This window comes from Notothenia rossii, assembly GCF_949606895.1.
Source record: "Notothenia rossii genome assembly, chromosome: 7".
Taxonomy (NCBI): Eukaryota; Metazoa; Chordata; class Actinopteri; order Perciformes; family Nototheniidae; genus Notothenia; species Notothenia rossii.
The window spans coordinates 41822909-41835837 of NC_136905.1; the positions used below are offsets into that span (position 1 = coordinate 41822909).

At 39.0% G+C, this 12929-nt stretch overlaps 1 protein-coding gene across 3 annotated transcripts; it reads right to left on the reverse strand.

The window, feature by feature from the left end:
* Nucleotides 1-1311: 1311 nt before the first annotated feature.
* LOC307047635 (uncharacterized protein) lies at nt 1312-9650 on the reverse strand. 3 transcript variants are annotated; one of them, XM_079694691.1, is made up of 15 exons: nt 8204-9650; nt 7116-7485; nt 6816-6925; nt 6365-6439; nt 5681-6068; nt 5357-5455; nt 4924-5156; nt 4364-4457; nt 4159-4268; nt 3761-3886; nt 3533-3647; nt 3357-3419; nt 3004-3058; nt 2688-2779; nt 1312-2568 (listed from the first exon to the last, which is right to left on the reverse strand). In XM_079694691.1, the coding sequence occupies exons 8-15, from the start codon at nt 4370-4372 to the stop codon at nt 2395-2397; spliced, it is 744 nt and encodes a 247-aa protein (XP_079550817.1). In that variant the 5' UTR covers nt 4373-4457; nt 4924-5156; nt 5357-5455; nt 5681-6068; nt 6365-6439; nt 6816-6925; nt 7116-7485; nt 8204-9650; the 3' UTR covers nt 1312-2394. The 3 variants fall into 3 exon arrangements, with proteins under 3 accessions (XP_079550817.1, XP_079550816.1, XP_079550818.1); XM_079694690.1 differs by having other exon boundaries at nt 4364-4800; XM_079694692.1 differs by having other exon boundaries at nt 1312-2386; nt 4364-5156.
* Nucleotides 9651-12929: the final 3279 nt, after the last annotated feature.

Genomic DNA, 12929 nt, shown 5'->3' on the forward strand with positions numbered 1-12929 from the left:
TTAAACGTGTATTCAGCTAAAACATATACATCTTTGCAGTTATTATCCAGTGGAAAGCCCTTACCTACTGGCCTAGTTGAATGAAAGTGGTTACTTTTTTTACTTTTTTGTGGCAGACAAAGCTATTATAGTAGGAACCTGCGACCCAAGTTTTTCATCTCCGACCTTTTTAATCTCTGACCTTGTTAAACATTGAACATTCAATAAATGAGGAACAGAGAATTATTAAATATAAAACACAGAATTTGTGTGATTATACTAAATTATTTACAAATAAACACCACTGCATATTTACAACTGTTACACATGCTGCTGTAACGAAATAATGTCCAACTTGGGATCAGTAAAGTATATCTTATCTTAAGATGATCGATGGCTACTGCCATATTTGCTAAATGTGCCTCTGAACCTTGACAAGTGCATGTTTCAGGCTTATCAATTAACAACAGGAGGGTTCACAGACATAAGACCAGCTGTTAAATAAAGCTCTTCTGACCTTAGCTGTCATGTGGGTATATATTAATGATGCCCATTATGGACACAAGCAATTTTCACCCATGTATTAATTATATGTTTTAAATTTGATTGTTTCCTATCCCCAAAACCTACAGGGATGTACACAGTTTAATACTGGCAACTTCTAATTAGGGGAAATACAAAAACGTCTTATAAAACTACAATTCCCAGTAGAGACGTTCCATCGAACATGTTCCAAAACACACAATAGCCAGCATGTGTAGTTCTGGGGACGGGGTAGGGGAGGGGGGGGTGGACCCGTCCGAGTCCAGTTTTGGATAGTCTGCCGTGGTTCCATCCCATTTCAAAGTGCTGTTTGACACTCGGCGTATCGGGCGTAACCCTCGGCGCATTCCAACATCCAATCACAGCTTGAGGACTAATCACGGGGGTTGTCAAACATAGCGGAGAGAATACTTACTTCCGGGTGTAAAATTCTCTAAAGCAACTTCTATGAGCTGCTCCGACCCTCGGTCCTGATGGACTCCAAATGTCCCACATTATACAATCAAACAAATAAATAAACACAAGGATAATTGTGTCTTATTGTCGAGTAAATAACACTGTGGTTTAGAAAATAATACAAAATTAGAAGTACGAGTTGGGAGTGAGAATGTGTTGGTATTTACCCTGCATTATGCACATGTTACTAATAAAGGATTATGTTATTGTATGAACTCTATTTACAATGTATTCACATTAATAGTTCATAATCAACGAATGACAAAATGCAGTGACAAGAAAACAAACATTGTATAGCACTTGTTTGAGTAATAAGAGGCAGTTAAATATAAAGGCAAGGCAATTTATTTTCATACACATCAGCAAGTGAAAGCGCTTTAAAAAAACGGATGTACAAAATATAAACACATTTTCACATTACTATGAACTCAGTCGGGCGAAACAAGTGCATAGTTTCATATCGTTCACATATATAGTGTTTTATCATGTTACATTACATTACATTGCATTTAGCTGACGCTTTTATCCAAAGCGACTTACAATAAGTGCATTCGACCAGGAAGATACAAACTTGAAGAAAACAGAATCATATAAGTACATTAGGTTTCATAGAGCTAAAACATTTCAACTGCTACTCAACTGGCTTTAGATAAGCCAGCCCTTTATTAGTATATAAGTGCTTTGTTAGTTCTTTGTTAATAATTCTATTGCTCGAAGTGGAGTCTAAAGAGATGAGTTTTCAGTCTGCGCCGGAAGATGTGTAAGCTTTCTGCTGTCCTGATGTCAATGGGGAGCTCATTCCACCATTTTGGAGCCAGGATAGCAAACCCACGTCTTTTTGCTGATGGGAACTTGGGTCCCCCTCGCAGTGCGGGTGCAGCGAGCTGTTTGGCTGATGCAGATCGGAGTGCACGCGCTGGGGTGTACGGTTTAACCATGTCCTGGATGTAGGAAGGGCCAGATCCATTCGCAGCATGGTACGCAAGTACCAGTGTCTTGAAGTGGATTCTGGCAGTTACTGGAAGCCAGGGAAGGGAGCGGAGGAGCGGCGTGGTGTGGGAATGTTTTGGAAGTTTGAAGACCTGACGAGCCGCTGCATTCTGTCTTTATTTTGTATGGCTTTAAGTGTGTTTTAAATGTGTTTTGTCATTATTATGGCGTGCACCAGCATGTGGACGTGACACGTTGCTTGTGAAAGAGCTCTCCAGTGCCTCTGTGTTGCTTGGCAGAAACCTTTACAGGTCTTCTTCCTCAGACTCAGGGCTAGTGTAGCCATTATCATCCGACTCCTCAATGTCCTGGTGTAATTGAAGATCATGGCATTCCAAAGCGGCTACACCGCTGTACGTATGTACAGCCTGTTTGTGTTGGCTTTTGAGGAAGTGCCACCTCCGATGTGCAGCATCCTCTGTCAGGTTACATAATAATCACACAGAAAAAGGGCTCAATGTAAACAAACCATGACAATTGCAAATCTCTTTGCATTGTACAATGCTGCAAATGTAAAAACACTACAAAATAGGTAAATCCACCAGTTTTCAGTACAAGACCTTCAGAAGAACAGTTGAAACATTCCATGACACCATCTGACTTGCAAGAGGAAGTGTGGATAAGGGAGAACATAATGTATATAGCTATGAGGTTACATTGCAGACATCCTTCATAAATATGTAATGTCAGATGAGAAGACAATTGTAATTTGCCCTTACTTTGACATATCTGTGGGCTAAAACTTGATGAAGGTTGTCCCTCTTCCTTCTATTCCAACCCATGGCCTGTTGAGTGAGCATGTTCACTCTTCCTAAAAAAGACAAAAATATATCCACAAACAAAAAAGTAAGTATTCACATGAAAAAGGCAATACTGAGTGAGAAACCTGATAGACATGACTAAACCCAATCGTTAAAAGGTTGTTGAACTGGTAATTACAGTGAAGTAATACACCAATAACGTTTTTAAGGAGGGAACTCTCTGTAAAATACTTATCAGGGCTGCCTTATCACAGTGTGTAGTGTTAATACCAACCTGCTTTTGTCATGTATTTTGTGACCAGAGCTGCCCTGGAGAGAAAGCTGTTCACCTATAATGAATGTTACAATTAATGTTCGGTCACCATCACATAACAATATTACCTAAACATCATAGATCTTGAACTGGATGGTTTAAGAGAAAACTTGTGTACTGACTTCCTACAATATGCATGCATTTAGTGTTGCTGAACATATGAACTGCCTATCTTTCATTTGAACTCAGACATAAAGAATATGCTTTAAACTAATCAACAGGCTTGTCACTGAGATGACACATACATATTTGTACTGCTTTCTATTAAGACTTCTTGTATCCATACAGTTACAATAATGCCATTAATAACATACCTGCTCTACTTCCTCTCCCAATGTGTTTCCTGCTCCGTCCTGACTTCTGTCACCCCATCTCACCTGCAACACAGCGCAAGTATTGTTATGTAGCATTTCTTTAGAAGTGTTTGATATACAATAAGGCATGCCATGGACAACATTTAAAAGTCCTTTGCATTAAAGATGTTATGTACCTCGTATTTTGCTGTATGGGCTTTAGCATGCATCACGCTAAGAAATGGCCTCATTTCTGTCAACGGCAGAAGCTCTGGTAATCCCTCGGCTATTTTGCTAAGGTATGGCCAGTACCTAAGAAGCAGGAGCAGCATTTTGTGACAATATCAATATCATCTAAAATGACTGCTGAGGCATAGGCCATTTTAAACATTGTTGTGGATGTGCAATATGACAGTGAGGATTACCTGGATGTTACATCCATACAGAAGAAGTCAACATTTGCCTTCTTCGACATCTCTTTTTGGAGAAACATTGGGTAAGCGTATATTTCTCCACGGAAGTGGTTCAGTCGTCGTAAGAGAAACCCATGTCTGATTAATCAGAAGAAAATCTAGTTGTTAATAATAAACTGACACAGCAAGGCCTGGCTTAAGCACTCATCTCTGTCATCTAGGTGGCTATAACAACAAATAACACTTGGATGCTACAAATGATGGATAAATTCCGCTTCACCATCAAAAGTCTTTAATGCTTCCAATTCTTACAAAGACTTAGAATTTGATTGCTATTAAAACTGAAATAATGAGACCAGACTCAAGAACCAAACACATATACACACACAGACACACTTACAAATACATACCTGCAAACTGCTACTTGAATGCCCTCCTCGTCTATCTGGGCACCAGACTTTTTTGACATCTCTCTGCCAGCGGTGAATTTGGCAGTACCACAGACGGCACTGTCATTTCCCTATAAAGTCAGTTTATTACACACAAGTTTTGACATATATAAAAAAGAACACCACAGCTGTAACTGCAACTATCATAATAAGAAAAAAAACGTACACTTTTCATGTTGCCTCTGACAAGGTCAACAAATGTTGCGACTTCCTCGTCCTTGGCCAGGAACAAGCCCTCATAGATTGGCGGCTCCTCAGTCCTGTCCATGATAAGTTAAGATACAAGTCAATAATAAAAATCACAAAGCACTACATTACTATGATTTGTTTTAATGTCTTTTATGGCTACTCAAACACAACCCCAAGGGCTACTATTTGTATTAGCGGTGTGTTCTTTATCATTTTCATTAATACCTATACCTACCCTTTTGACTTGGAAAAGCAGTAAAGCTTGCAGTTTCCATCACAGCAGACAGCCAACATGTCTGGAGAACATGCTGGACAAACAAAGTGATGGACCTGGCACATAACCTCTTGTTTGTACTGACAGAAGCAAAACTCGAAGAAGCTTCGCTGAAATGTATCAGCACAGATACTACCTGTCTGTATATTGATTTTAAAAAGTGGATTAGTAATTGTTTTGAAAGCAATGCCAACAATTAATGATATGGTAAAGTAATATGATATTGTTTTTTGTATGTTTCCGTGTGATTCAGGCAGATTTACCCGTCCAGCTTGAACAGATCTGTGCTCCAACATTTTCAGAAATGCCTGCCTGGACATGGCTGGTGCTGTCGCCTTCATGTGCTCGAATGAGGTGAACACATCATATTTGTAAAGCGTCTGGCAGCTGGTGCTAGCTGGCCTGTACCGATACAAAAGCAGGTCTTTAACCTCAGGAGTCCATTCTGCAGAGCAGGATGGACAGGATTTCTGAGGCAAGCAGACATTGTATCGTCCTGTGAACAAATGGACAAAGTAAAGGTATTTCGGTAATTAAACTGTGAGTTTGCCTTAAAATATTGTATTTTATACATAGATGTGCATAATATGATGTATTAGCTATTTGACATGGCATTTGGGTGTTGTCTGAAAATGACCAGGTGATAAAAATCACAATACTACTTGTACAAAAAGAAGGGCTTTCAGAACAACATACCGTTGATGGTGACCACAGAAATATGCTTCCAAGGAGTAACTGTGACGTCATCAGAGCATTCACAGATTGACCTTGGAGTAGGAACAGGCAGTTGACATACTGCAATATAGAAAATAAGTTAGGAAGGGTGTATTTACAGTTTTCCTTAATTCTCCAGATTATCAAGATATTCAATAACATTTTGCATAATTTCCAGATATCTTGCAGCCCTAGTCAAAACCAATCATACTTTTTTCAATCAGCTATGTACACTTCCCATTCACACTTAATTTTGGGAACTACACTATAATGGGACATTGTAATGTAATGTTAATCTTTACATACTTTGTTCACAAAACTGAGGCTGGCCATTTTCATCCACCACAGCAGTTGTATGGGGAATGGGCTCCAGACATCCATTGAACACAGCCTCTCAGTCATGGAAGATATTCCTCTTGTGGGCCTCCATGTCACAGGTTGCACAGAGGAACTCCATGTCCAGTGGAACACAGTCCAGGCACCTAATAGCCGCTTCTTCTGCACAGCATCTGTGGCACTTCTGAATGGCTATTCTCTCAGCTGAGAGATTTGCATTAAAAAGCATTGGCCTAGCCATTTTCATTCTCACATCTGTGAGAAGCTGCCTTTGTGCCCAGGCAGAGATCGTTTTTTTCTGTTGCCTCCGGAACCTGGACTGCAGTTAGGGTGTCTCTTAACTCTTGGAGATGTGTTTCTAAAAAATAAAACAGCTGTTAAGACACCCTAAAACTGGTATGATGGATATTAAGGTAGTATACTGAAACACTTTTGAGTCGGAAAAATATATGCAGACTAATAATAGCAACATGCTATGAATCATTGCATCCAAAGCAATATTAGCAAGTGATACTTATGCCAAATATGCATTCACTTGTCATGAAACAGTCAATACTCAATACTTTATTATGATTAACTAGATGAGTATAAAAATGGAAAAAATTGGGAAAAACTGTAGTGCCAGTCAACTGCTGTTATAATCAATATACTCACCAAGACTATCGAACTCTTGATGTTCTAGCTGAAGGCCTTCCTCATGCACAGGATCGTCTCTTTTGGCTTGTGAAGCTGCAGAGACAGTCATTTTTGCTTAACCCTTCAATCAATCTAAAATTACACCAATTAATTGTAATATGAAAATGCTCTGTAAGGACTGCAGGTAATGAAACTAAGAACATATTACCACAGCATCACAATGACAATTTACGTTTTGAATACTTTTATCCAAATCGAGGTACACATTTAAAAAAATACAACACAAGCAAGGATTATCAGTCACAGGCTCTTAAAATATCTTGATTTAATTTGAAAATGTTTTAAACATTGCAACAGATTTGTCAAGAGGTTTACATTACATAATTTCATACTGTGTACACCAAAATAACTTTGTTATGAATTATCTTTATTCTTAGATTTAGAAATCATGATATAGTAAAGAACAAACCTGATGCGGAACGTTGAGTTTCCCGGTCTGCGTGTGACCACTTGATTAGAAAGGGGTCTCTTCCTGCTTTTTCTTTTCTTTTTCGGAGGGATGGCAGGGGTTTCAGTAGCCTATATTTTTTCAGAGGTTGAGATCAGCAACAAAGTTGTAATACAACATAAGACAGCAGCACTTATATTTGAGCAATTATTTAACGGTTGCATAAAAAGGTCTAACTGTCCCTTTACATTACATCAATAAAAAGCAATAGCAATGATTATATTACAGACTTGGGTATTTGCTTATCATGAAAAGCCTCACCCTGGCCTCATGGACAAGAGCCTCGCTAATCAATGCTGCCATGTGCATCCTGGCCTCATTGGGATCCTCAAAGATCCTCACTTCACGGTTGAGGGACATGGCATACAAAGAGAGAGTGAGTGATTAAAAGAGAAAGTGAGAGAGAGTGATTGAAAAAGAGAAGGTGAGAGAGTGATTGAAAGAGAAAGTGAGAGAGTGATAGAAAGAGAGACAGTGAGAGAGAGTGGCTCTTAAAAGTGGAGTTGGTTTTATGTGTGTGTGTGTGTGTGTGTGTGTGTGTGTGTGTGTGTGTGTGTGTGTGTGTGTGTGTGTGTGTGTGTGTGTGTGTGTGTGGATATGTGTGTGTTGGTGATATAGAGTTGTAAAGAAGCTGTAAAACAGGAAAAATAAAAACATGATTAGGATTATTTAGAATAACAGTAACATCTGTGCATTACTCTATTATGCAATAATAATTTAGTATAATTTATACTGTGCATATTGTTATATTATGAGGGACATGGCATACAAACAATACAGACACAATATACAAACAATACACAAAATGAAGAGAGTGCAATAATAATTAATCTGTGCATTACTCTATAATAATTTAGTATAATTTATATATCTTATATCTTCTACTATATATTTTAATTCTACAATGTAACAATCCCAATGTCCCCACTGGCCAGTCAAATCCTCTGGAAAAACTCCAGGTCCACATTTTTGTTCCACTCCATCGCCGATTCCACTATTACAACTCTGTGTTGAAAGCTGTATTTACAACACATGGGCAAATACAAGCATTTAAACATATTTTTCTAGCAGGCACCTCCACTATCCAACTGTGCCGGAGACAGCTAATGTCATTTACTTGTATAAACTATAAATGCTATCCAGCTACAAACTTTGACCGGAAAGCCGGAGGCTAGCTGAACGTGGCCGCTAGCTTGCGCGTAGCCTATTGTCAAAGCTAAACACACTACAAAACTCAACATAATATCCAGGAATGAAACGCTATAGAGACTGTGCTACAGTGGAATAAATAAAAGCAATCTCATTTCGTGTTTTAAAGAAATAAACTCCCCTTGATTTTGGATACTTACTGTAGTCCGTTGTGAGATGAAATGAATGAAAGTGACGTGATCGTGGGCAACGTCACGTGGCTACGTCACTGCCGTCAAGCGCGACATAACATTGCCGTGGTAACGACGGCATCTTCTTCTGGTTTATCGTTGTTATAAAAAAAATGATTATTATTACTATTAATGATCAAATATTAATGTAATTGTCTTTTAAATAACGTAAACTAAAGGGAACAATCTATTTGACACAGCTGAAGCTCTGGCCTTCCTTAAAAAATAACTAATTTAATAAAAAAGCACAGTCTTTTGAGAACAAACATTGGTAAATAATGCACCATAATACATTCTGACGAAAAATAAAAATTATTATGAATACAACTAAAATAAAAGAAGCCTCCCGTGAGTTACTACAAGCTATAAAGTAGATTTTTAAAACGTTTTATAGAATAAAAAGCTCACTGCAGGACGTGTAGAAATGCACACGTGTGCACCACGACAAAGGAGCCTCATTCACTTTACATTGGGGTTGTTTGCGTGGTGCCGACACACAAATATAAAAGATTCCGTGACTCCACCACGCAATGCGGTGTTAAGGAGTCGTGGAGGAGTCACGCATTCTGGTGAGATCAGGTTGCATGCAGCGCACTAACGGGCCAGCGAAGTTTTGGAGTGATGTCAAAAAACAGCAGTTCCCTAACGTTCAGAAAGTAGCGATCTGTGTGCTCAGTATGTTTGGATCAACATACACATGTGAATCAAGCTTTTCACACATGAACTCAATCTAAAGTAGCACTCGCTGCTCCCTGACTGACAGCACTCTTCACCAATGTCATAGGATTGCATTGACATCCTATGAGCCAAAAATCACTGCTCTTGTTCAAAACAAAAAATGTCCCTTCTCCTATTGAGAAAGTCAGCGATGACAAATCACAAATGAGGTGATAGTAAGCACCTAGTTTACTATAGTAGACGTGTAGTGTAGTATTCATTCATATAGTTACCCGTAGTATCCCTTGTTATGGGTTTGTGCACTGAAGGGTTTGACAGTTCTTTCTGTATTCATTTAAATGCACTTTGTAATGTGTCTGGGTCAAATGAGACCAAAACGTATGATTTTTTTGTCATTACTTGAAAAGTGAAAAAATAGTATTGCTACAGTACTACCTCTTTGTGTTGCATTGGAGCTCTTTAGCTGTTTTTTTGTATGTGAGGACATTTATTAAGACTGCTATTATTGTATTCAGTAAATGCATATTGTGATGTGCCTGGTTAAAAAAAAAAAACGGAATATTTGACTTCTAAAGCAAACACATGTAATGCTACAACTGTGCACTTTTTTTCAGATTCTGTTAAATTAATGCTAATTTGTTTTGTTTTTATGCACCTTTTGACCTACGTTTGTTAGATGAACAATAAATAAAAATTGCATTGTTTTTCATCGCAGTAATATGTGTTGGTTTAAAATGTGTCACTACCCGCTTTTTACAGGCCGCTGAATGTCTGGCCAGCTGAATTTTGTAGTTATAAAATCTGGCCCAACTGAATGTGTAATTGAATAGCCCTGACCTAAAGTATTCTTTAATGTTTAAATAAAGCCTTCTTAGTTTATCTGTCTGTGTCTCCTATTAATATCTAATAATAAAAATAATAAATTTCAATAACGTGCTTTAACCACCAGGTTTCCCTTTCTATCAGCTGTGCACCGTTATGGTGTAAATATACCAATATAGCGATTGGATCAAATATAAAAGTCAGCCGAATTAGTATTGATACTGAAGGAGACGTATTGTGTGAAGAAAAATTGAAGATTTTGTTTGATTGCTGATATATTTATGAACCACGTCACATATTCAGTTTCGGCGGCAGTTATTCCTGTTTGTCTAGAAGTCTTCTCACTAGGGCTCTATAAATAGCGAACTACGGCAGATATGTAATATTTAATGCAGCCGAACCGTCAGTGGCGGCTGGTGGAAAATATTTTTGGTGGGGCTATGGAAATGGTGACAAAACCATACTAGGGCATTTAAAATCAGGAGACTAAATACGAAAATTGTGTGTGTGTGTGTGTGTGTGTGTGTGTGTGTGTGTGTGTGTGTCATACTTGCCAACCCTCCCGATTTTTCGCGGGAAACTCCCGCATTTCTCCCGATTTCTGACAAAATCAGATTTACTCAGAACTGTTTCCACTCTGACTTTAATACAGCTACACCATTGTTTGGTTTCCATGGTAGCGCGCGCAACTCAAAGTCTGAGAGGGTGAGGAAGATGAAAACTGAACAAGAATCGACAACTCGACCCTCTGATCACTCCTTTCCTGTAAAATACAGGTCCAGCCCACAAATATGCTCCATGGTGCCACAGGCATTGCCCTTACAACTACAATAAGCATGTACATCTACAGCTCCGGCGATCCACTAGCACCGGAGTCTACACCTGCAGACAACTACTGTAGCGTCACCTTGGATACGAGTCTAAACAACTCACAGACACACAGGCCAGGGCGCTGAAAGGGCGCCCTTTGAGCTTCAGATCTGACGACGCTGATTGGCTGAAATTATGTTTCGGCGGCATAGTTTACAGATAGCAACAGTCAGCTTGTTGGCTGCTGCTGCTCTGGCTGAGGGCTCCTTTCTACCGCCCGGACGAGAGAGGGTAATGATACACACTGCGGCCAGGCAGGAAACGTGTGACTTTAGCCTATCAGTAACTTTAGACATCGTAAAACAATTTTAAACGAGATTTTATAGTAGATTATACATTTTACTGATACCAACTATATAATATTTACCTTGTTCTTTACAAATTAAAATTAAAAATATATATTTTTGGGAAATATATTTTTTAATTTATTTTTAATTTTGAATGACAATCAAACATGTGGGAAGAGGGGGGGCGGCACCCCTAGCGCCCCTATGGGCCGGCCGCCACTGCGAACCGTGTATTACAATGTCGTTATGTGATGACCTTCAAAGAGAAAAGCAAGCACACTCGGAATAAAAAATATTTATATATTTTTTAAATGTTTTCGGATTTCACATCAACAGGAAGTCCGGTTAACTATAATGTCCGTGCGCAACAATACCCAAACCCATACATCCGCGGGTGAATAATAATCAGCACATTACACACATCCCTTCACATTTAAATTTACATTAAAGTATTTCGTGAGGCCATGTTTTTAAATGTAATTAGGGTTGGAGTTGAAGAGTTTGTAAATTATTGCGTTGCGCAAACGCACAACGCACGTCCATTAATTCCACAACCACACACATGGATTAACATCAATTTCATACATTAATGTAGCATTTGTTTCTGCTAAAAGAGGTGTCGACCAGCTGGGGTAACAAGAAAATCGGCAAAATCGAGTGTGACTATTAAAAAATTAATTATTATTATATTAATATTGACAATAACAACCGACTGTCGGGGTAGCATTTGCCGGGGAGCGTTCTCATGGCGTCTATTATCAACGCTGGGAGGTCTATGAAGGTCTATGGGACGCCATGCCTGTTGAAAACTGACTTCCAAGGGGTACCTTGTCCGTAATAGAGTGACGGGTATGGAGTGAGAACGTGTTGAATATTACAGCAGATTGAACAGAAGAATCTGATCGTCACCAATGTTGTTCAATCAGAAGAGACTAAAATGTTCAGCGTGATATAATACATTTAATGACATGGTGCATATGAAACATGGAGAGTCTTTGGCAGTTAGACCAGAGTTCGATTAATAAAGCCCAGAAAACTTGAAAAGGAAACACACATGACAAAAATGAGTGTGTTTTCAAATGATTTTGTTGACCAAAATGAGGAAGATTAGCACAAACCAATCCTATGATCCTGTATTTTGGACAAAATCTATACCTTTTCCTCTAAGAGCTAACTAATGAATATACTGACTGATATTGAATTAGTTGTCAAAATGTATTTTAAGGTTCAGATCAGGTTCCTGTATGAATATTGAAAAAGTTTGTGAACAAACACACACTCAATAAAAGTCAACTTTAACTGCTGGAGCCAATACACTGACTTCAGTTTGGTTGCCAGTATATATCCACCTTGAGTGTGTGAGTTATTGAGTATCAGAATGATGTGTGACTGATGAAGTGTTGGTGGTCGGTGGGTTAGAGGCTGGAACCCACACTCATCCCTCGCTGCCCTTTTGGCTCCCGCAGAGGATCCGGCAGGGCGGGAGATTGCCCTTTGGAGCCTCTGTCTGAGGCAAATTGTCAGAGGGATCGCCCACCTTTTCTATCAATTTACAGACCTTTTGTGCGCGGGCGGCTCTCATTACCACAGCCCCGGTTCACACGCAATCTTTTATATTCAATTAGCTCAGATATCGAAGGGCATTTTGCTCGAGCAAAGCCTCAAGGAAACTAGAAAAGGTCATGCCTCTGATTTCCTCTCTGAGAGATGTGGGGAGGTAGATGGGAGAAAAGATGTCACGTTCAATAGGCAAAATGGTATTGCCTTCACTGCACTCCACAGCGACCAAACTTAATTTCCCCTCTGCAAATATACCGCCTGAGGCAATGAACTCTTTCAGTTTTATACTTAGAACAGTTGGCTTTTAATATCTCGAGTATATTGTTCAAAGTTTAACCCCTTTATTAATATTCAAGCTCACAGCTATTCTTCACTGCAATGCAAAAGGCTGTCATGGTTCCTGCCACAAACTGTTCAGCATGGTGCTCCATTATATGGAACATACACAGCTGTGATTGTGGAATAATATGGGATTAGTT